Genomic DNA, 23,849 nt, shown 5'->3' with positions numbered 1-23,849 from the left:
GACGCTACTACGAGCATTAGTAAGGTACACATCAATAACATGTATATCAAATATACCTTTCACTTTGCCATCCTTCTTATCCGCCAAATACTTGGGGCAGTTTCGCTTCAAGTGACCAGTCCCTTTGCAGTAGAAGCACTCAGTTTTAGGCTTAGGTCCAGACTTAGGCTTCTTCTCGGGAGCAGCAACTTGCTTGCTATTCTTCTTGAAGTTTCCCTTCTTTCCTTTGCCCTTTTTCTTGAAACTAGTGATTTTTTTAACCATCAACACTTGATGCTCCTTCTTGATTTCTACCTCCGCAGCCTTAAGCATCGCGAAGAGCTCGGAAATTGTCTTTTCCATCCCTTGCATATTATAGTTCATCACGAAGCCTTTATAGCTTGGTGGTAGTGATTGAAGAACTATATCAATGACACTATCATCCGGGAGATTAACTCCCAGCTGAGTCAAGTGGTTATGGTACCCAGACATTCTGAGTATGTGTTCACTGACAGAACTGTTCTCCTCCATCTTGCAGCTATAGAACTTGTTGGAGACTTCATGTCTCTCAACTCGGGCATTTGCTTGAAATATTAACTTCAACTCTTGGAACATCTCATACGCTCCATGACGTTCAAAACGTCTTTGAAGTCCCGATTCTAAGCCGTAAAACATGGCACACTGAACTATCGAGTAGTCATCATATTTAGCTTGCCAGACGTTCATAACGTCCAGAGTTGCTCCTACAGCAGGCCTTGCACCTAGAGATGCTTCCAGGACGTAATTCTTCTGTGCAGAAATGAGGATAATCCTCAAGTTACGGACTCAGCCCGTGTAGTTGCTACCATCATCTTTCAACTTAGCTTTCTCTAGGAACGCACTAAAATTCAAGGGAACGGTAGCACGGGCCATTGATCTACAACAACATAGATATGCAAAAACTATCAGGACTAAGTTCATGATAAATTTAAGTTCAATTAATCATATTACTAAAGAACTCCCACTTAGATAGACATCCCTCTAGTCATCTAAATGATCACGTGATCCATATCAACTAAACCATGTCCGATCATCACGTGAGATTGAGTAGTTTTCAATGGTGAACATCTCTATGTTGATCATATCTACTATATGATTCACGTTCGACCTTTCGGTCTCAGTGTTCCGAGGCCATATCTGTATATGCTAGGCTCGTCAAGTTTAACCTGAGTATTCTGCACCTGCAAAACTGTCTTACACCCATTGTATGTGAACGTAGAGCTTATCACACCCGATCATCACGTGGTGTCTCGGCATGACGAACTGTAGCAACGGTGCATACTCAAGGAGAACACTTATACCTTGAAATTTAGTGCGGGATCATCTTATAATGCTACCACCGTACTAAGTAAAATAAGATGCATAAAAATAAACATCACATGCAATCAATATAAGTGATATGATATGGCCATCATCATCTTGTGTCTTTGGTCTCCTTCTCCAAAGCACCGTCATGATCTCCATCATCACCGGCTTGACACCTTGATCTCCATCGTAGCGTCGTTGTCGTCTCGCCAACTATTGCTACCGCATAGTGACAAAGTAAAGCAATTACATGGCGATTGCATTTCATACAATAAAGCGACAACCATAAGGCTCCTGCCGGTTGCCGATAACTTTTACAAAACATGATCATCTCATACAATACCTTATATCACATCATGCCTTGACCATATCACATCACAACATGCCCTGCAAAAATAAGTTAGACGTCCTCTACTTTGTTGTTGCAAGTTTTACGTGGCTGCTACAGGCTTCTAGCAAGAACCGTTCTTACCTACGCATCAAAACCACAACGGTTTTTCATCAAGTGTGTTGTTTTAACCTTCAACATGGACCAGCCGTAGTCAAATTCGATTCAACTAAAGTTGGAGAAACAGACACCCGCCAGCCACCTTTACGCAAAACAAGTTGCATGTCTGTCGGTGGAACCGGTCTCATGAACGTGGTCATGCAAGGTTGGTCCGGGCCGCTTCATACAACAATACCGCCATATCAAAATAAGACATTGGTGGTAAGCAGTATGACTATTATCACCCACAACTCTTTGTGTTCTACTCATGCATATCATCTACGCATAGAACTGGCTCGGATGCCACTGTTGGGGAACGTAGCATGCAATTTCAAGAATTTTCCTACGATCATGCAAGATCTATCTAGGAGATGCATAGCAACGAGAGGGGGAGAGTGTGTCCACGTACCCTCGTAGACCGAAAGGAAAAGCGTTAGGTTAACGCGGTTGATGTAGTCAAACGTCTCTGCGATCCAACCGATCAAGTACCGAACGTACGACACCTCCGAGTTCAGCACACGTTCACCTCGATGACGTCCCCCGAACTCTTGATCCAGCAAAGTGTCGAGGGAGAGTTTCGTCAGCACGACGGCGTAGTGACGGTGATGGTGATGTGATCCGCGCAGGGCTTCGCCTAAGCACTATGACACTATGATCGGAGGAGTAAACTGTGGAGGGGGGCACCGCACACGGCTAAGAGTATAACTGTTGTTCTTTGGGGTGCCCCTGCCCCTGTATATAAAGGAGGAGAGGGAGGAGGCAGACCAAGGGGTGCGCCATAGGGGGGAAACCGACTAGGACTCCCAATCCTAGTCGGCCCCCCATTTCCTTTCTTTCGGAGGAGGAAAAGGGAAGGAGAGGGAGAGGGAGAGGGAAAGAGGAAAGGGGGCCACGCCCCCTCCCCCTTGTCCAATTGAGACTCCCTTGGGGGGCACCCCTTGCGGGATCCCCTCTCTCTCTCTCCCCTATGGCCCATTAAGGCCCATTACTTCCCTGGGGGTTCCGGTAACCCCTCGGTTCTTCGAAAAATACCCGAACCACTCCGAAACCATTCTGGTGTCTGAATACCATCGTCCAATATATCAATCTTTACCTCTCAACTCTTTGAGACTCCTCGTCATGTCCGTGATCTCATCCGGGACCCCGGACAATCTTCGGTCACCAAAACACATAACTCATAATACAAATCGTCATCGAACGTTAAGCGTGCGGACCCTACGGGTTTGAGAACTATGTAGACATGACCGAGACACATCTCTGATCAATAACCAATAGCGGAACCTGGATGCTCATATTGGTTCCTACATATTCTACGAAGATCTTTATCGGTCAAACAGCAATGACAACATACGTCATTCCCTTTGTCATCGGTATGTTACTTGTTGATACGTCTCCAACGTATCTATAATTTTTTATTGCTCCATGCTATATTATCTACTGTTTTGGACATTATTGGGCTTTATTATTCACTTCTATATTATTTTTGGGACTAACCTATTAACCGGAGGCCTAGCCCAGAATTGTTGTTTTTTGCCTATTTCAGAGTTTCGCAGAAAAGGAATATCAAACAGAGTCCAAACGGAATGAAACCTTCGGGAACGTGATTTTTAGGAAGATTATGATCCAGGAGACTTGGACCCTACGTCAAGAAACAAAGGAGGAGCCCACGAGGTAGGGGGGCGCGCCCACCCCCCCCCCCCCCCCCAGGGCGCGCCCTCCACCCTCGTGGGCCCCCTGTTGCTCCACCAACGTACTCCTTCCTCCTATATATATATATACCTACGTACCCCCAAATGATCAGATACGGAGCCAAAAACCTAATTCCACCGCCGCAACCTTCTGTACCCACGAGATCCCATCTTGGGGCCTGTTCCGGAGCTCCGCCGGAGGGGGCATCCATCACGGAGGGCTTCTACATCATCACCATAGCCTCTCCGATGAAGTGTGAGTAGTTCACTTCAGAACTTCGGGTCCATAGTTATTAGCTAGATGGCTTCTTCTCTCTTTTTGGATCTCAATACAATGTTCTCCCCCTCTCTCGTGGAGATCTATTCGATGTAATCTTCTTTTTGCGGTGTGTTTGTTGGGACCGATGAATTGTGGGTTTATGATCAAGATTATCTATGAACAATATTTGAATCTTCTCTGAATTCTTTTATGTATGATTGGTTATCTTTGCAAGTCTCTTCGAATTATCATTTTGGTTTGGCCTACTAGATTGATCTTTCTTGCAATGGGAGAAGTGCTTAGCTTTGGGTTCAATCTTGCGGTGTCCTTTCCCAGTGACAGTAGGGGCAGCAAGGCATGTATTGTATTGTTGCCATCGAGGATAACAAGATGGGGTTTTTATCATATTGCATGAATTTATCCCTCTACATCATGTCATCTTGCTTAAGGCGTTACTCTGTTTTCATGAACTTAATACTCTAGATGCATGCTGGATAGCGGTCGATGAGTGGAGTAATAGTAGTAGATGCAGGCAGGAGTCGGTCTACTTGTCTCGGACGTGATGCCTATATACATGATCATACCTAGATATTCTCATAACTATGCTCAATTCTGTCAATTGCTCAACAGTAACTCGTTCACCCACCGTAAAATACTTATGCTCTTGAGAGAAGCCACTAGTGAAATCTATGGCCCCCGGGTCTATCTTCATCATATTAATCTTCCAACACTTAGTAATTTCCTTTGCTTTTTACTTTGCTTTTATTTTACTTTGCATCTCTATCACAAAAATACCAAAAATATTATCCTATCATATCTATCAGATCTCACTCTCGTAAGTGACCATGAAGGGATTGACAACCCCTTATCGCGTTGGTTGCGAGGAGTTATTTATTTTGTGTAGGTACAAGGGACTCGCGCGTAGCCTCCTACTGGATTGATACCTTGGTTCTCAAAAACTGAGGGAAATACTTACGCTACTTTGCTGCATCACCCTTTCCTCTTCAAGGGAAAACCAACGCAGTGCTCAAGAGGTAGCAAGAAGGATTTCTGGCGCCGTTGCCGGGGAGTCTACGCAAAGTCAACATACCAAGTACCCATCACAAATCCCTTATCTCCCGCATTACATTATTTGCCATTTGCCTCTCGTTTTCCTCTCCCCCACTTCACCCTTACCGTTTTATTCGCCCTCTCTTTTCCGGTTGCCTCTGTTCGTTTGCTTTTCCCTCGTCATGTCAGAACCAAAAAGAGTTGGGGTTTCTCTCCCGAGTTTCAGCGCTTTAGACAATCCTGCTATCTTATCTAAACTCATAAATAAATATACTATGGAAAAACCTGCCGGAATTATCAATGAAAACCTTAGCAATTTTGATGAAGAAGATTCCGGAATATTTCGTTATTTACTTGATGAATCTTTGAAAGATGCTTGGGATAGGCTATTAAGGATCCGTGCTAGCTATGTACCTCAATACCAAATTGAGGTTTACTTAAAAAGCTTTTATGTTGGGTTGCCCGCTTCATTCAAACAAGTATTGGATTCTATTTTTGAAGAGGGTTTTCTTGAAGGAGACCCCATAGATACCTATGAAAAGATGAAAACTATATTTAGGCACCCCATTAACGAGAAAGTTGAAATCACTTCTCTTTTGCTTTCTTACCAAAACGAATCTATCAAAGAGATAAAAGCTAGCCTAGATGCCAATTTCCGCAGCATACTTAATCTTTCTTCTACCATTAATGGCCATGTACTTTGTCTAAATAGAAAGATTAATTCCATAGATAGCAAGTTTGCTCTCTTTTTCCCTAAAACCAAAGATGGCAGTACCTAGATCTATCCTTGCTTTTATGCCTAGCTAGGGGCGTTAAACGATAGTGCTTGTTGGGAGGCAACCCAATTTTATTTTTAGTTTTTTGCTTTTTGCTTCTGTTTAGGAATAAATATTTTATCTAGCATCTGGTTAGATGTGTTTTTATGTTTTAATTAGTGTTTGTGCCAAGTTAAACCTATAGGATCTTCTTGGATGATAGTTATTTGATCTTGCTGTAATTTCCAGAAACTTTATGTTCACGAAAACAATTGTAAAAAATCACCAGAACGTGATAAAATAGTGATTCCAATTGCTGCTGATCAATAAACAAATTGTCTAGGTCGTCCTATTTTGGCTGATGTTTTGGAGTTCCAGAAGTTTGCGTTAGCTACAGATTACTACAGACTGTTCTGTTTTTGACAGATTCGGTTTTTCGTGTGTTGTTTGCTTATTTTGATGAATCTATGGCTTGTAAAATAGTTTATAAACCATATAGAAGTTGGAATACAGTAGGTTTAACACCAATATACATAAAGAATGAGTTCATTACAGTACCTTGAAGTGGTCTTTTGTTTTCTTTCGCTAACGGAGCTCACGAGATTTCTGTTGAGTTTTGTGTTGTGAAGTTTTCAAGTTTTGGGTGAAAGATTTTGATGGATTATGGAACAATGAGTGGCAAGAGTCTAAGCTTGGGGATGCCCATGGCACCCCCAACATAATATAAGGACACCATAAAGCCAAAGCTTGGGGATGCCCCGGAAGGCATCCCCTCTTTCGTCTACTTCCATCGGTAACTTTACTTGGAGCTATATTTTTATTCACCACATGATATGTGTTTTGCTTGGAGCGTCTTGTATGATTTGAGTCTTTGCTTTTTAGTTTACCACAATCATCCTTGATGTACACACCTTTTGAGAGAGCCATACATGATTTGGAATTTGTTAGAATACTCTATGTGCTTCGCTTATATCTTTTGAGTTATATAGTTTTGCTCTAGTGCTTCACTTATATCTTTTAGAGCACGGTGGTGGATTTGTTTTATAGAAACTATTGATCTCTCATGCTTCACTTAGATTATTTTGAGAGTCTTAAATAGCATGGTAATTTGCTTAAATAATCCTAATATGCTTGGTATTCAAGATTTGTAAAACTTTCTTATGAGTGTGTTGAATACTATGAGAAGTTTGATGCTTGATAATTGTTTTGAGATATAAAGATGGTGATATTAGAGTCATGCTAGTTGAGTAGTTGTGAATTTGAGAAATACTTGTGTTAAAGTTTGTGATTCCCGTAGCATGCACGTATGGTGAACCGTTATGTGATGAAGTCGGAGCATAATGTATTTATTGATTGTCTTCCTTATGAGTGGCGGTCGGGGACGAGCGATGGTCTTTTCCTACCAATCTATCCCCCTAGGAGCATGCGCGTAATACTTTGCTTTGATGACTTGTAGATTTTTGCAATAAGTATATGAGTTCTTTATGACTAATGTTGAGTCCATGGATTATACGCACTTTTCTTCCCCCCACCATTGCTAGCCTCTCTAATACCGCGCACTTTTCGCCGGTATCATACACCCACCATATACCTTCCTCAAAACAGCCACCATACCTACCTATCATGGCATTTCCATAGCCATTCCGAGATATATTGCCATGCAACTTTCCACCGTTTCGTTCATTATGACACGCTCCATCATTGTCATATTGCTTAGCATGATCATGTAGTTGACATTGTATTTGTGGCAAAGCCACCGCTCATAATTCTTTCATACATGTCACTCTTGATTCATTGCATATCCCGGTACACCGCCGGAGGCATTCATATAGAGTCGTATTTTGTTCTAAGTATCGAGTTGTAATTGTTGAGTCGTAAGAAAATAAAAGTGTGATGATCTTCATTTTTAGAGCATTGTCCCAAGTGAGGAAAGGATGACGGAGACTATGATTCCCCCACAAGTTGGGATGAGACTCCGGACGAAAAAAAGAAGAAGAAAAGAGGCCATAAAAAAAGAGAAAAGGCCCAAATAAAAAAATAAAAATAAATGAGAGAAAAAGAGAGAAGGGACAATGTTACTATCCTTTTACCACACTTGTGCTTCAAAGTAGCACCATGATCTTCATTATAGAGAGTCTCTAATTTTGTCACTTTCATATACTAGTGGGAATTTTCATTATAGAACTTGGCTTGTATATTCCAATGATGGGCTTCCTCAAAATGCCCTAGGTCTTCGTGAGCAAGCGAGTTGGATGCACACCCACTTAGTTTCTTTTGTTGAGCTTTCATATACTTATAGCTCTAGTGCATCCGTTGCATGGCAATCCCTACTCACTCACATTGATATCTATTGATGGGCATCTCCATAGCCCGTTGATACACCTAGTTGATGTGAGACTATCTTCTCCCTTTTTGTCTTCTCCACAACCACCATTCTATTCCACATATAGTGCTATATCCATGGCTCATGCTCATGTATTGCGTGAAGATTGAAAAAGTTTGAGAATGTTAAAAGTATGAAACAATTGCTTGGCTTGTCATCGGGGTTGTGCATGATTTAAATTCTTTGTGTGGTGAAGATAGAGCATAGCCAGACTATATGATTTTGTAGGGATAACTTTCTTTTGGCCATGTTATTTTGAGAAGACATGATTGCTTTGTTAGTATGCTTGAAGTATTATTATTTTTATGTCAATACTAAACTTTTGTCTTGAATCTTTCGGATCTGAATATTCATACCACAATTAAGAAGAATTACATTGAAATTATGCCAAGTAGCACTCCGCATCAAAAATTCTGTTTTTATCATTTACCTACTCGAGGACGAGCAGGAATTAAGCTTGGGGATGCCTGATACGTCTCCAACGTATCTATAATTTTTGATTGCTCCATGCTATATTATCTACTGTTTTGGACATTATTGGGCTTTATTATTCACTTTTATATTATTTTTGGGACTAACCTATTAACCGGAGGCCTAGCCCAGAATTGCTGTTTTTTGCCTATTTCAGAGTTTCGCAGAAAAGGAATATCAAACGGAGTCCAAACGGAATGAAACCTTCGGGAACGTGATTTTTAGGAAGATTATGATCCAGGAGACTTGGACCCTACGTCAAGAAACAAAGGAGGAGGCCACGAGGTAGGGGGGCGCGCCCACCCCCCAGGGCGCGCCCTCCACCCTCGTGGCCCCCCTGTTGCTCCACCGACATACTCCTTCCTCCTATATATACCTACGTACCCCCAAACGATCAGATACGGAGCCAAAAACCTAATTCCACCGCCGCAACCTTCTGTACCCACGAGATCCCATCTTGGGGCCTGTTCCAGAGCTCCGCCGGAGGGGGCATCCATCACGGAGGGCTTCTACATCATCACCATAGCCTCTCCGATGAAGTGTGAGTAGTTTACTTCAGACCTTCGGGTCCATAGTTATTAGCTAGATGGCTTCTTCTCTCTTTTTGGATCTCAATACAATGTTCTCCCCCTCTCTCGTGGAGATCTATTTGATGTAATCTTCTTTTTGCGGTGTGTTTGTTGAGACCGATGAATTGTGGGTTTATGATCAAGATTATCTATGAACAATATTTGAATCTTCTCTGAATTCTTTTATGTATGATTGGTTATCTTTGCAAGTCTCTTCGAATTATCAGTTTGGTTTGGCCTACTAGATTGATCTTTCTTGCAATTGGAGAAGTGCTTAGCTTTGGGTTCAATCTTGCGGTGTCCTTTTCCAGTGACAGTAGGGGCAGCAAGGCACGTATTGTATTGTTGCCATCGAGGATAACAAGATGGGTTTTTTATCATATTGCATGAATTTATCCCTCTACATCATGTCATCTTGCTTAAGGCGTTACTCTGTTTTCATGAACTTAATACTCTAGATGCATGCTGGATAGCGGTCGATGAGTGGAGTAATAGTAGTAGATGCGGGCAAGAGTCGGTCTACTTGTCACGGACGTGATGCCTATATACATGATCATACCTAGATATTCTCATAACTATGCTCAATTCTGTCAATTGCTCAACAGTAATTCGTTCACCCACTGTAAAATACTTATGCTCTTGGGAGAAACCACTAGTGAAATCTATGGCCCCCGGGTCTATCTTCATCATATTAATCTTCCAACACTTAGTTATTTCCTTTGCTTTTTTACTTTGCTTTTATTTTACTTTGCATCTCTATCACAAAAATACAAAAAATATTATCCTATCATATCTATCAGATCTCACTCTCGTAAGTGACCGTGAAGGGATTGACAACCCCTTCTCGCGTTGGTTGCGAGGAGTTATTTGTTTTGTGTAGGTACAAGGGACTCGCGCGTAGCCTCCTACTGGATTGATACCTTGGTTCTCAAAAACTGAGGGAAATACTTACGCTACTTTGCTGCATCACCCTTTCCTCTTCAAGGGAAAACCAACGCAGTGCTCAAGAGGTAGCACTTGTCCGAGATTCGATCATCGGTATCCTCATACCTAGTTCAATCTCGTTACCGGCAAGTCTCTTTACTCGTTCCGTAATGCATCATCCCGTAACTAACTCATTATTCACACTGCTTGCAAGGCTTACAGTGATGTGCATTACCGAGAGGGCCCAGAGATACCTCTCCGATACACGGAGTGACAAATCCTAATATTGATCTATGTCAACCCAACAAACACCTTCAGAAACACCTGTAGAGCATCTTTATAATCACCCAGTTACGTTGTGACATTTGATAGCACACAAGGTGTTCCTCCGGTATTCGGGAGTTGCATAATCTCATAGTCAGAGGAATTTGTATAAGTCATGAAGAAAGCAATAGCAATAAAACTTAACGATCATTATGCTAAGCTAACAGATTGGTCTTGTCCATCACATCATTCCCCTAATGATGTGATCCCGTTCATCAAATGACAACACAAGTCTATGGTTAGGAAACTTAACCATCTTTGATTAATGAGCTAGTCTAGTAGAGGCATACTAGGGACACTTTGTTTTGTCTATGTATTCACACATGTATCAAGTTTCCAGTTAATACAATTCTACATGAATAATAAACATTTATCATGATATAAGGAAATATATAAATAACAACTTTATTATTGCCTCTAGGGCATATTTCCTTCATCAACAACATCGATAGAGCTCCAGTGATACACGAAACTGAGTGCATTGCAAAAATCTTTGAACGAAATGCTGGTTTCTACCACCTTCGGGTAGAAAAATCTAAAGATCATATGCGGTTTAGTACCACATAGCATGCTAGTTTCCACTCTAACCGCCGGGCGAAAAGCAACTGCAAGGTCAATCCTATATTCAGTTGAAATAAAAGGGTGCAGTTAGGCCGGAAAAATTCAGCAACCCAAATTGGTACGATTCAAGCGACCAGTGGTCAAATACTACCTAATTTACGAGTTTGCTCATCAATTCGATGGGAAACAACACTTTCCCAGATGGAATCCATGAATTATCCGCCTCCGATTCGACCCAATCATCTCCACATTCGATGGGCTGGAGAGCGTCCTCCCCCAACATCGCTTCTTAATCCCAGAGGGGGTGTTGATGTGGTGGAGGCGCGACGTCGCCGACAAACAGAATAGGGTTAGAGGATGGAGGACACGACATCGGCGGCGGCATAGGAGCCGGGGCGGTGCGGGAGTGGCTCGATCTGTTTCAGACAAGATGCCCTCACGTGTCTCCTGGCGGCCCCACTCGTCAGCACGTAATGGTGAAAGGAGGACCCGGCCCTAAGCGGCCTCGCTCGTCAGCAGTTAACGGTCAAGCCATTGACCCGATGGCAAACGTCCAGGTTGACCATTTGTGAGAGTTTCAAACAAGAGGGTGTGGAATAGTGAGCAAAAGTTTAGAGCGGGGACAACTGAGCACAATTAAGGAACCAGCGGCACTATCATAACAAAACCATAAAGTTTCAACTACCCAAAGGTATTTGTAAAACAATCACTAATGTGATAGTAGGATTTTGGTGGGGCGATAATGATGAGAGGAAGAAGATGCACTGGTTCGCATGGTGGAAAATGTATGTACCGAAGAAGAAAGGGCGCTTGGGATTTAGAGACCCACACAGTTTTAACCTTGCTATGTTAGCAAAACAGTGTTGGCGACTTATCCAGAACCCGGACTCCTTATGTGCACGTGTGTTGAGTGCAAAGTATTATCCCGACAGGGACATATTGAAGGTTGGACCGAAGAAAGGATCTTCCTATACATTGCAGAGTATCGTAGCAGGCATCCAAACCTTTCAAAGGGGTTACATTTGGCGTATTGGATCGGGTGCACAAGTTAACATATGGCAGGACCCCTGGATCCCGTCAAGCCCTTCACAGAAAGTTATCACCCCTAGAGGTAGAACTATGCTCAGGTATGTGGAAGAACTCATAAACTCGCACCACGGACAGTAGGATGAAGCCTTGATAAGAGATGTTTTTTCTCTAGTAGATGCTCATAGGATCCTCCAAATCTTGTTGAATGTTCAGCTAGTGGAGGATTCTGTCGCATGGAATTACATGCGATTAGGAACCTTCTTAGTACGGCCGGCGTACCACAAATAATTTGAGCATCAATATGTCGAGTGTCTTGTTCGAGGAGATGGACATGGAAACGTGTACACACACAATTTGGAAGGAGATCCGAAACCTTAAAATCTCATGAAAAGTTAAACCTTTTATGCGGAGGGCACCAAATGGATCGTTACCTTGGTATGGAATCCTTGCGAACAAACACATACCCTTTATACCCCAATGCATGTTCTGTGTGGGTGGAGTCGAGGATGTTAAACATTATGTGTTTACTTGCAAAATGCAAAAAAGAAGTTTGGGTAGAGTTGGGTTTACAGAGCCTCATTGCAGATGCAATGTGGCAGGATCGGTCTGTCATTACTGAGTCTTATGCCAGACTAATTCGGACACGGATGGAATCCCTACTGATGAACCCATACTAGTGGCAACTTGGTATCTCTGATGGCAGCGCCATCAACACGTGAAAGGACGGTCAATTCAAATCCCTAGTAGAGCAACGATGTTTGTTAAAGTCTCGGCTACCAACTTCACTTTAGCTTTTATGCCCAATCAGCCAGCAAGATGTTATGATCACATGTGGAAGAGGCAGAATAGTGATGTGGTTAAAATTAACGCCGATGTGGCCTTCCAGCACGAAACATTCTCAGGTGCAACAGGAGATATTGCTCGTGATGGACGCATGATTTTTATTGCTGCAACAACATGGTTTTTTCCACAAGTGTGCAGTGTCAGTTCAGCGGAGATGAAAACGATCAGGAATGAGTATATCTAGCTGGAAGAATTGGATGCAACAAAGTGCTCATTAAGTCAGACTGTAGTTTCTGGTGGATTCAATCAAGACACCTGAAACCTATGTGGGCTCTGATGTGACGACAATACTTGAGTCGAAGCAGCTAGCTTTGGATTTTGCTAGCATTTCATATACGCACTGCCTTTGAGAAGCTAATGAGGTGGCTCACGAATTAGCAAAGAATTCATTTAGTGAAAAGCCTGCTATGTTTTGGGAAGCTATAATCCCTGACTTTATTTCTTGTTTCATTGTAGACGATATGTCTATTATTTAAGGAATAAAATCTCTGCTTTCAAAAAAATAGTTTAACCTAAAAAACATCTCATATTTAAGGGCATTGCCACACGTCCGCCGGCTTGTCTTTTTAAAAGATCAGCCCGGCCGCGAGCCGCCAGATCTGGCGTCATCGAGCGGCTATCAACACCCTCGATCATTGCAACAAATGTAATGTTGTAGAAACCTTTGCAACGTAGGTTTTGTTGCTGAAACCTTTGCAACACAGGTTATGTTGTAGAATTTTTTGCAACAAAAACCATGTCAAAGAAACATTTTCAGATTTTTTTTTGCAATAAAGGTTATGTTACTATTTTTTTGCAACAGATATCATGTTGCAGAAACGTCTATAATATTTTTTTTATAACAAAGGTCATGTTGCAGAATTTTTTTTAACAAAAATTACGTTTCAGGATATGTTGTTGCGTCTCAGTTCGAGAAGGCGGTAGCCATGAACGCCGATGCTCCTCCAGGATGGTCGTGACATGGAGCATCGAGCGACAACAGACACCGCTTCAACGGTGGCGTGCCTAGCGGACACGGGCGGTGCAGTCCGGCGCCCGTGCACGGCTTGTTAGGCAGCACCCGAGTGGCCGGCTTACAACATCTACAAACCAGCAGCTTGTGCATACTCGCAGGCCGCTGTACCGGCCAGCGGCCATGGGGTGCTTCTCGTCAGGGACGTGGTCAACACTTGGGTTGAGAGATGCATCGTATCAGCATGCAAGCTACCCTTTTCGTTTCATTTTAGAGATTATAGTAGAGACTACATACGAATGTATATAGACATATTTTAAAATATATATTCATTCATTTTGTTTCGTATGTAATCCGTGTTGGATTCTCTAAAATATTTATATTTAGAAACTGAGGGAGGAGATGTAGAACAAGAATGAGGATAAGAAGGAGGATTAACATCTCTAATAGAAGATGTAAAATAATCTCTAATAGAAGATGTAAAATAAGAGATGTAAAAATTTACATCTCCAAAAAGTGCCTTTTGCATTTTCAAAAAAGAACCAACTCCAACAGATGATGCAAAACAAAGATGTAAAATTGCAACTTCAATAAGTGATGTAAACTGGAGATGCAAAACCGGCCGACGGCCGCGCGACCGCTGTAACTACTGTTGAGCCGTTGTACAGCCGTTTTACAGCCACTGTTCAATCTCACAAATTAAAATAAAACATCCGATAATCAACTTAAAAATTTCACATGTCCACAATATCAAATTATTAAATAGTTCATCAAATCTACAAGATCAAATGCAACACTCATACAACATTGTTTTGCACAATACACAAACAAATAAATGAAACTAGGCGCCTCTCTCGCCATGATATTTTCAATACTCCTCCAACAAATCCTTCTGAAATTGATCATGTGCATTGGAGTTTCTAATTTCATTGTACACCTTCATGAAGCGTTTGATTCGCTCCTCTCTTCTCATGGGCATAACACGTATGCCCATCAAGTGATAGAATGTGTAATCTAAATTCTGTCCACGCTCATTCTCAATGATCATGTTATGCATGATCACGCAAGCAGTCATGATATACCAAAAAGGTTTTTTGATCCCAAAATCTAGATGGTCCTCGCACAATAGCAAATTGGGATTACAAAATCCTAAAAGCCCTCTCAACATCTTTCCTAGCCGCCGCTTGTGCATTGTGAAAGATGAGTTCTTTCTTGCCTTGGGGTTTTGCAATTGGCTTGACAAAAGTACTCCACATAGGTTAGATGCTATCCGCAAGATAGTACACATAGTTATATGTGCGGCCATTTGCTTCGAAGGTCATCCGTGGTGCTTCTCCATTTGCTAACTTGGCAAAAAGAGTGACCAAGCACGTTAATGTCATTGCAAGATCCAGGCATCCAAAAATGTGAATGTCAAATCCATGTTTATTAATCGGCAACGGCCTCAAGAATGATAGTGGCATCCTTCCCACGACCCTTGAACTGTCCATGCCATGCTCTTGGGCAATTTTTCCACTTCCAATGCATGCAATCGATGAACCCTAGCATACCTGGAAACCCACGAGCTTTGTTCATCTCCAGCAACCACTGAGTGTCCTGAGCATTGGGAGCTCTCAAATACTCTGCACCAAACACTTCTACAATAGCCTTTGCAAGTTGTTTGACATAGAAGATAGAAATGCTCTCTGCCATCGCCAAGTTGTCATCAATGTAGTCTGCAGGAACACTTTAGGCCATCATGCGCAATGCGGCAGTGACCTTCTATTCGGTGCTATGTCCAAGCAACCCTACACAATTCCTCCTCTGCTCGAAGGATCGATCATGCTGCTTCACGGAATTGCAAATGTGGATAAACAAGCCTTTGGACATTCTAAACCGGCGTCGAAAGTACCTCTCCGAAAAAACGGGTGCTGAAGTGAAGTAGTCGCGCATCAACCCGTTCTCTCTGAATGAACGCACGACCATATATGGAACCGTCGTGCTTCGGCTTCTTCCCCTAGTGCATTGCCACTAGCATTGCAATGTCCTCTTCTTCGTTTAAATCAAATTCCTCATCCGACGAGGAATCATCCACGAAAGAGGAATCACACGAGCTCATCTACAATGCGGAAAATCACCGTCAAACTACATTCCATCCCCAACAAAAAAGTATCAAGTTTCATCATTTTTTTACCTTCGGGAATTTCGTCAAACACCTTGCTTGCGGGGTGGACGAAATCGGCCGGCCGCGGGTTGGGTAGCCGTCGGCGGCGGGTGTGGGCGGTGGCGACTGCACGACAAAAGAGATGGCCGCACGTCGGCGGGAGCTCCGAGCGGCAGGCGGGCGGCTTCGCACGGCCAGAAAAATGGGCGAGCCTTGCGACTGTCGGGCGGGCGGAGTGGCGCGCCTCCACTAACTCAGGTGGGGGGGTCTAGGCTTGGATGAAGCCTACTCCATCGCATACCTCGCCGAGGAAGGCGTTTAGGCCAGCCGCAGCCGCCGGAGAAGCTTCGATTCAGCGGCTTCGGGCGGTGGGCCGGCGAGGCAGGCGACGGGGGATGCGGGGGTGGGGGGCGAAGTCGCGGCAGGCCCGGTGGCTGTCAGGCACGGGGGGGGCGTCAATTTGGTGAAGAGTCGGGCGGGCGGCGGCTGGTCGCACAGAAGGGAAAGGAATGACAGTTGGGCAGTTGGCGGCCGGCCGCATTTTTACATCTCCTGTAGATGGAGATGCAAATTTACAGCGCGACGTGTTGTAGTTTACATCTCCGGGAGGCAGGTGTAGATGAATATTTTTTTACATCTGTTGGAGAGGTGTTTTGGCCCTTGGAGATGCAAAAGTTAGGTATTTTTCATCTACATCTTGTATCGGAGATGCTCTAACGCGATGGACGGTGCGTTGTAATCGGCCGGTTGATGGGAATCTTTTCCCTATATTTAAACGTCTTATATTTTCAGTATCCAGTTAAGTTAAATCTCATCGAAATGAGAGTTAGAGCATCTCCAGCCGCGCCCCCAACAGGCCCTCCCCTGGCGTTTTTGCCGCGCCGGCGCCAAAAAAACGGCACAGTCGCCCCCTAGAAGCCCGTTTTTCGCCGGCTCGGGCCGAAACTGGTGCCGGCGGACCCAGGCAGAACTCGGTGCCCTGGGGGGCGCCTGGGGCGCCGACACAAGCGAAAAGGGCACTTGGGTCCGCCCTGTCGGCGAGTCCAGCGCCTATTCCCGCTGTTTCTTCCCGCTTTTCCCCCACTTCCCTCCCATTTTCTCCTTTCCTCCCGCTCGCCTCCCAGCCGGCCGCCATGCCACCGAAGAAGTACGTCGTCCCCCGCGCGGCGGCAACAGCGACCGCCTCCGTCACCCAGCCGAAGCAGAGGAAGCCGAGGGCGCCGCCGTCCAAGCCACCGGGCATGTCAAACGCCGAGTGGAGGGCGGAAGTTCAGCGACGGGAGGCTGTCACCGCCGACCGGCGGAACAGGGCCATCGCCAAGAAGGCCCGCGACAACGCGGCGCGCGCGGCTGCGGCTGCCGCATCGGCGGACCAAGCCGAGGCCGAGGCGACTCGCGTGGGGATGATGAATCCACCCGGTAGCCACGCCTAGTACGCGCCCTGGGGCCAGCAAGGCGTCGGCTCTCCGTCGCCGCAGCCATGGGGATCGCCCTTGCCGGGCTACGCCGACGGGGATGCGCACGGTGGGTTCAACCCAAACGTCACCTTCCCTCATGGACACCCGGCCCAGCGCACGCCCTCGCCCGCCTTTGCCGGCGTGCAGTACCCTCCATACAACTACTCGCCGCCCGCCTACGCTTCCTTCCCGACGCCCCACTCCGCCGTGGCGCGCTGCCCTTCTCGCACCTCGGCGACACCGACGAGACCGAGGCCGACATGGACGACATCATCGCGGCAGGTTCGGCCGCGGCCGCCGTGTCTCCCGGGTTCGTCACCTAGGACGAGACGGTGGACCTCAGCGGCGGCATGGACGGCGAGCTCGGCTACGTCTACGGCGAGGACGAGCAGGAGGGGCAGGAGCAGGAGGAGGAGGACGAGGAGGAGGAGGAGCCGGCGCCTGTTCCGGCGAAGGGGCGCAAGAAGAAGAAGCGGGCGGCCAGGTCAGGCGAGCCGCGCATCAAGTGGGCGTCCAAGGAGGAGGAATGCCTCGCCGAAGCATGGAAAGTCGTCTGCCTCGACCCGACCACCGACACGAACCAGAGCATCGAGACGTACTGGGACCGCATCAAGGCCGAGTTCGACGAGCGCAAGCTCGTCGACCCCTACTTTAAAGGCGTCTACATGCAGTGCGGCTCGAAGGCGATGGCGAACCATTGGGGCGTATCCAGGGGGCGTGCAACAAATGTCATGGGGTCGTCGAGGAGGTCGCGGCTCGCCCGGAGAGCGGCGCCAGCGTTGAGGATCAGGTATGCCACGCCGGTCTCCCGCCTCTCTTCGTCGTCTGCACCCGCCAACTGTTTGTTCCTCCGCGCAGTTGCTGCGCATGTTCGCCCTGTACCGGCAGAGCAACCGCGACGCCGAATTTAAGTACCTCCACGTTTACAAGCGCATTGACAAGTGCGAGAAGTGGGCGGAAGTCCGGCGCATCCTCGACAAGGCCAAAGAGACATACAAGCCGGACACGCCGACTCCGGGCGCGTCAGAGGGGCGGCCGGACGGCAACAAAGGGGCCAAGAAGGGGAAACACGCCGACGCGGCTACCGCGCGGGTGCAGGAGTCCATCGAGTATTGCCTCGCCGACGCACAGGCCCGGGCTGTTCTGCGTGAAGAGAAAACCGCGGCGCGGTGGTCGTCGTTGCTGACGAACAGCACCATCAAGCTCGACCTGCTCTGGACCAACGTCGCCGTGAAGAAGAGGAACACCGACCTGGCTTTTCTGATGGGCGGGGCGGAATGCTCCATAGCACCGACGAGAAGCTCAAGGCGTGGTACATGGCGGAGCGCGGCCTCATCCTGAACCAGCTGCCGACGACAGCGACGCCAACTCCCGCGCCATGCCCACGCCGACGCCAAGCCCGAGTGATGACGCCTCCACGACGCCCAGCAGCACCGAAGCCGCGCCGACACCGCCCAGCACCGAAGCAGCTCCGACACCGCCGAGCCCGCGCACGCCAACTCCACCGACGCATGAGGCCAACCCCGCCGAGTGATGCATTGCGCACGCGAACTTGTGGCGCTCTGCTTTTTGTACGCCAGACTACATCCGATCGCCGAAATGTGACTTGTGATCGCCGGACTTGTGGCGTCTTTTGTGATAAGCGGGAACGATCAAGTTTGAATTTTCCGCACCCTAAGGGCGGCGTCTGGGGGGCGTGACTGGGAGCTAGGTCGCTCCAGGGACCGAGCTAGCGCCGGTTTATCCCCAGGCCGCTTTTTTTAGGCGCCTTGGGGGCCGAACGGCTGGAGATACTCTTAGAGGGATCCAAAATAAACCGAAGTTTGGCCCGCGAGCAGTGCCCGGCGTGTGCGGCTCAAGTCGCAAAGTCGTCGCCGTCACACATATCTGGCCCAACTGGTGGGGGGCGGTGGCAAGTGCAACCGTGCGTGCGCTCCTGTATCCATCTGTCTGCCGGGACTCATCGTCTCCTCCTTCCCCAATCGCCATTGTCGGTGGTGCAAGCAAGCGCGCCGAGGCGTGTGGGAGGGACATGGCGGGGCGCTACGATGGCGGCAACCCTTTCGAGGAGGAGGAGGACGTGAACCCTTTCTCGGTAAGGAGCCAATCCCCTACCCACGCTACGCCATCTCCCTCTTTATCCCATCCCGCCATTGCCCCCGATGCAGCGGATCTAAGTTTCCTTCTCGTCGCCGTGGGCGCGGCTAGGCGTTCGTTTGCGTTCGGATCTGACTAGAGGCAGATCTCATCTAATCTTTTCTCCTCTTCGTCCAATCTCGCCATCACCGACGCTTTTAGTTCTGGGGGATTCGCACTGGACCGATGAGACATTGGTGCCAAAACCCTCCTGTATGCCCTCCTAACTGACATTTGTGGGTGGTCTCTTGCAGGAACAAACGCGAGGCAAAGCTGGCGGGCAGTCCAACTATGGCGGCGGCGGCGCGTTCTACATGCCGGTACTGCGTTCGTTGTTCTGCCCGCCATTGAATTTGGGGGTTAAATTTGCCCTTGACTGCTGGCTGCTCACCACCGTGGTTCGTTGATTTTAACTGTAATGTAGAATCCCAGAAACGTTGCCCCCTCCTCGAATTCGCGGCTTTCGCCCCTTCCCCCGGAACCTGCAGATTTCAGTGCCACAGTGGATATCCCTCTTGAGTCGTCAAAGGTATGTGTGCCTGTGCAGCTTAGTCTTTGCAGTTGCAAAATGCACCTATGAGAACCACAGCTAGAAGGAAAATGATACCCAGGGCTTTCAATTAATGTGTGCTTTCTGAATGCTCCAGGACCTGAAGAAAAGAGAAAAGGAGCTGCAAGCGAGGGAAGCAGAGTTGAACAAGAGGGAGAAGGTACAATGCATATTTACGCAGTTATACTACTATTTAATTTGGCTACTACGATAACTCATTAACAGAGTATATTTGGGGCTTATGTTAGTTGATGTTAATAGCAGTCTTCAGTGTGAACTAATCTCATGAAGTTTATTTAGGATCATCTTGGGTTGATGGCTATCTTTCAAATTCAGCTTTTTTTAGCGCACACTGTATTCCTGGCACTATTTACATAATCGATCTGAGCCAAAAGTTTTATCAGGTTCTGATTCCCCCATATTAATTATATTTACTAGGAATTGAAAAGAAGGGAGGAAGCTGCAGCACGAGGTTAGTGTTTGTCTTTTCTTTCTGTCTTTCATAGATGACACATTAGAAGCAATTCGTCATAATTCTTTTCCTATTTTCTCTGGGCAAAATGAAAGAATAATACAGTAATGGACTTGTAAAACAACTAAACAAGTATCTGCTAAGCATAGGAAGTTCAGAATCTTGCTATAGCCAAGGTCTAAATTTGTACCTTTTGTTTTTATTTCGTGCTTTCTCCTCTGCAAACAAAGCTATATATATGATCATTATGTTCAAAATCGAAATTGTAACCGGTAATGACACTTTAATATACAACAAGTATAACTACTGAACATCATCAAGTTGTACATCTTGTAATTTATTATTTTTCTCAATGAATAATCCATTCAAAGATTGTATTGTCACTTATTGTTTTCAACAGAAATTTCATTAATTATGTTGTTCATGAGTAGCTAGACTTCTGATCCCTTATTCTCTTTGATATTATTTTATAGCTGGTATTGTCATCGAGGAGAAAAACTGGCCTCCTTTTCTGCCACTCATCCACCATGACATTGCCAATGAGATACCGACTCATCTTCAAAGAATGCAATACTTCGCATTTGCGTCATTTCTTGGTACGCTTCCTTTCAATTCTTGAAATATTCCTGAAGTTTGTTGATGAAATTTCTTCTTGTCTTTAAAATGGGATGGTGGCCAAACATTTTCTCCATGCCTTAGGGGATGTTATTTGTATTTCAAAAATCAAATGTTAAAAGGTTTTTTTCTGTGGGATATGTGCTAAAGTTAATATTGGCAAATAATTTTGTTCAAACTTCACATCCTGTCGCCGAAATGATGTCACATACATTTCTTCAGCTGACAGCCACAGCATAGTCAAATAAATTGGCAGAGGAAATTATTAATGTCAGCCAACGTAAAAACTAGCCAGTCTTTTGGGTATGAAACCCATTTGGGTGAGAGTAGTACTAGGATGGGTGACCTCCTGGGAAGTCCTCGTGAAAGGGTTTCATATCTAGCCTACCCCAACTTGTTTGGGATAACAGGCTTCATAAGTAAGTAAGTAATGTCTATATTTCAACATGCCTTCATTTATCAAGATTAGGATGTATGTTAATTTGATCTGTTAAAAGATTTTGAGAATGTCTTAATGGTTTTAGAAGTCTGCATTTTATTTTCAAGTTTTATGATGTGCTAAACTATACATTCCAATTCTAATATTTGTTCAGAGGTAGAACTGGATGGTGTATAAGAATAAACCCTCCTTCTTTGCATATCAGCAAAACTAAGAAAGCTTTCTCTGGCATTGAATAGGTTTGGTTTTCTGTCTCTTCTGGAATGTCGTAGCAGTTACTTCAGCCTGGATCAAGGGGGAAGGTAATACTCAACCCCTTTTGCTGTTCCCTATGGCGTATGCATCTAAGGAATTATTTAATGCTTGAATAACAAATGGTTTATCCATGTCCAGGTGTGAAAATCTGGTTGCTAGCAATAATCTACTTCATCTCTGGGGTTCCTGGTGCGTATGTGTTATGGTATCGCCCTCTTTATAATGCTATGAGGTATATATTTAAAAGCTTACTGTATTTTTTTTTGTACATCTCCTTATTTCTCCTGGATTTTCTTTCTCTGTCCTGGATTTTGCATATGTACAAATAAATGTCTCATGCAACTTGTGTTACAGGACTGACAGTGCGTTGAAGTTTGGATTGTTTTTCTTGCTCTACTTGGTTAGTTATACGAGTATATTACTCAAGAATGCCTTAGTTCTTCTGCATAATGTTTAATGTTTGATAATTCAAAACCTACAAAAATACAGTACCTGAACGTTCTGTTTTTGCAGTTTCACATCATTTTCGTCGTATTTGCTGCCGTGGCTCCTCCTGCTGTCTTTGAGGGCAAGTCTTTGGCGTAAGTCTCTTGTTTGCAATGACATTACAAGACTGGAACCAGTGACCTGTATAGTACTTGAATTCGATACAAATGGTTTTTGTTAAGATGGCATCGGCAAGACAGTTGCATGAATTGCATGTTTTTGTGCATTTTAATTCTAGCATATTTTTCAATCTGTAGATGAGCATCATAGAAGTTGGCTCAGGGGCACAGTTATCGCCTGATTTTGTATACCCATAGTTAAACCCATCTTAATTAAGTTACTGAACTCTATTTATCCTTAGAATTATATTGCTTTTATTCATCCTTCCATACGAAATTAAATGCTTCACTTCAAAATATGGCATCCCAAAATATTCCTTGGATATATGTTTGGAACTTCACCTTGGACTGAATTATATTTTTCTGCTTGTGTAGAGGAATTTTACCGGCGATTGATCTTATCAGCGTGAATGCTCTAGTTGGGGTAAGTACATGAACCTATGGTTAGCCAGCTAACATTATGTCTATCATAGAGACATGGTGAATCACCAGTGTATTAGTCAGATTCCTGATGCCAAGGAGTTCTTTGTCTGGCCAAGTAATTGATGCAATTGTTGTGCAGATCTTCTACTTCATTGGATTTGGATTATTTGCCCTGGAGTCATTGCTGAGCATCTGGGTTATCCAGGTCAGCATTCCGATGATCAACTGTTCTATTTTACAACATACTATATTGAAAAGTGAAATGTCTGAGCCGCTTTGGCATTATATGCGTGCAGCAAGTGTACATGTACTTCCGAGGAAGTGGAAAGGCCGCAGAGATGAAGCGTGATGCGACGAGGGGCGCTATGAGAGCGGCATTTTGATTGCCACATATCTCAGATGATGATAGGTCTCAAGATTAATTCCATGGATTAGATGGCACGGTAAAGAAAAATATATGTAGCAATGTAAACATATATTTTTCTTTATCGCCGGTAAGAAAAGTGGACAAGTCCTACAATGTCACTTCATCATAGCAGTATGATAACACGGCGATCATAACAAAAACTTACAGGTTCATCGGAAAGTTTGACAAGGGACTAGATAGCTCGAGAGTGGGATTTGCTTCTCCGACGATGGAGAGATATTCTTAGGGCCCTCTCGGTGTGACGGCATCCATCACCGTCTGACCAGACACAGGTGACCTCGTTACGGGGATGCCCAAACACAATAACGAGAAAGAAGAACCAAACTGGTAACGAGGATAATGGTATAGTGAGCATGTGATGACTGAGGAGGATATTGATGCATCCCGGTTTTTGGGAAGTATCGCAAAGCAAAGTGTTAGTTGGAAAGACGGGATTGCATGCATCGATAATTCATTGATCGTGTGCATGACGCACATATATAGGTACAGGGTGGACCGGCCTCTACTTGTCTCCCAAGATGTACAAATATACGAGGGGGAGAGAGAGAGATACAACGGTATAAATACAGACCCAAGTCCTACACACATGTGGTAGACAACGTACGCTCAACACCCCTCGCATTCGAAGCGTCGTCGGAGACACAGAGACTGGACCGAAACTCCTCAAAGACAGGGGTCGGTAGTCCCTTAGTCATAACATCGGCAAACT

General features: G+C 45.2%; 1 protein-coding gene across 1 annotated transcript; it reads left to right on the top strand.

The window, feature by feature from the left end:
- Nucleotides 1-19,051: 19,051 nt before the first annotated feature.
- On the top strand, nucleotides 19,052-23,292 carry LOC100873138 (secretory carrier-associated membrane protein 1). The gene is made up of 13 exons (XM_044475573.1): nucleotides 19,052-19,313; nucleotides 19,609-19,674; nucleotides 19,779-19,883; nucleotides 20,002-20,064; nucleotides 20,343-20,376; nucleotides 20,850-20,972; nucleotides 21,670-21,732; nucleotides 21,824-21,917; nucleotides 22,040-22,085; nucleotides 22,199-22,266; nucleotides 22,666-22,714; nucleotides 22,853-22,918; nucleotides 23,010-23,292. Exons 1-13 carry the CDS (start codon nucleotides 19,251-19,253, stop codon nucleotides 23,094-23,096), a joined length of 927 nt encoding a protein of 308 aa, XP_044331508.1. The 5' UTR covers nucleotides 19,052-19,250; the 3' UTR covers nucleotides 23,097-23,292.
- Nucleotides 23,293-23,849: the final 557 nt, after the last annotated feature.

This window comes from Triticum aestivum, chromosome 2D (genome assembly GCF_018294505.1).
Source record: "Triticum aestivum cultivar Chinese Spring chromosome 2D, IWGSC CS RefSeq v2.1, whole genome shotgun sequence".
Taxonomy (NCBI): domain Eukaryota; kingdom Viridiplantae; phylum Streptophyta; class Magnoliopsida; order Poales; family Poaceae; genus Triticum; species Triticum aestivum.
Note: the sequence above shows the minus strand (reverse complement) of the source record. Positions and strands in the feature narration are given on the sequence as shown.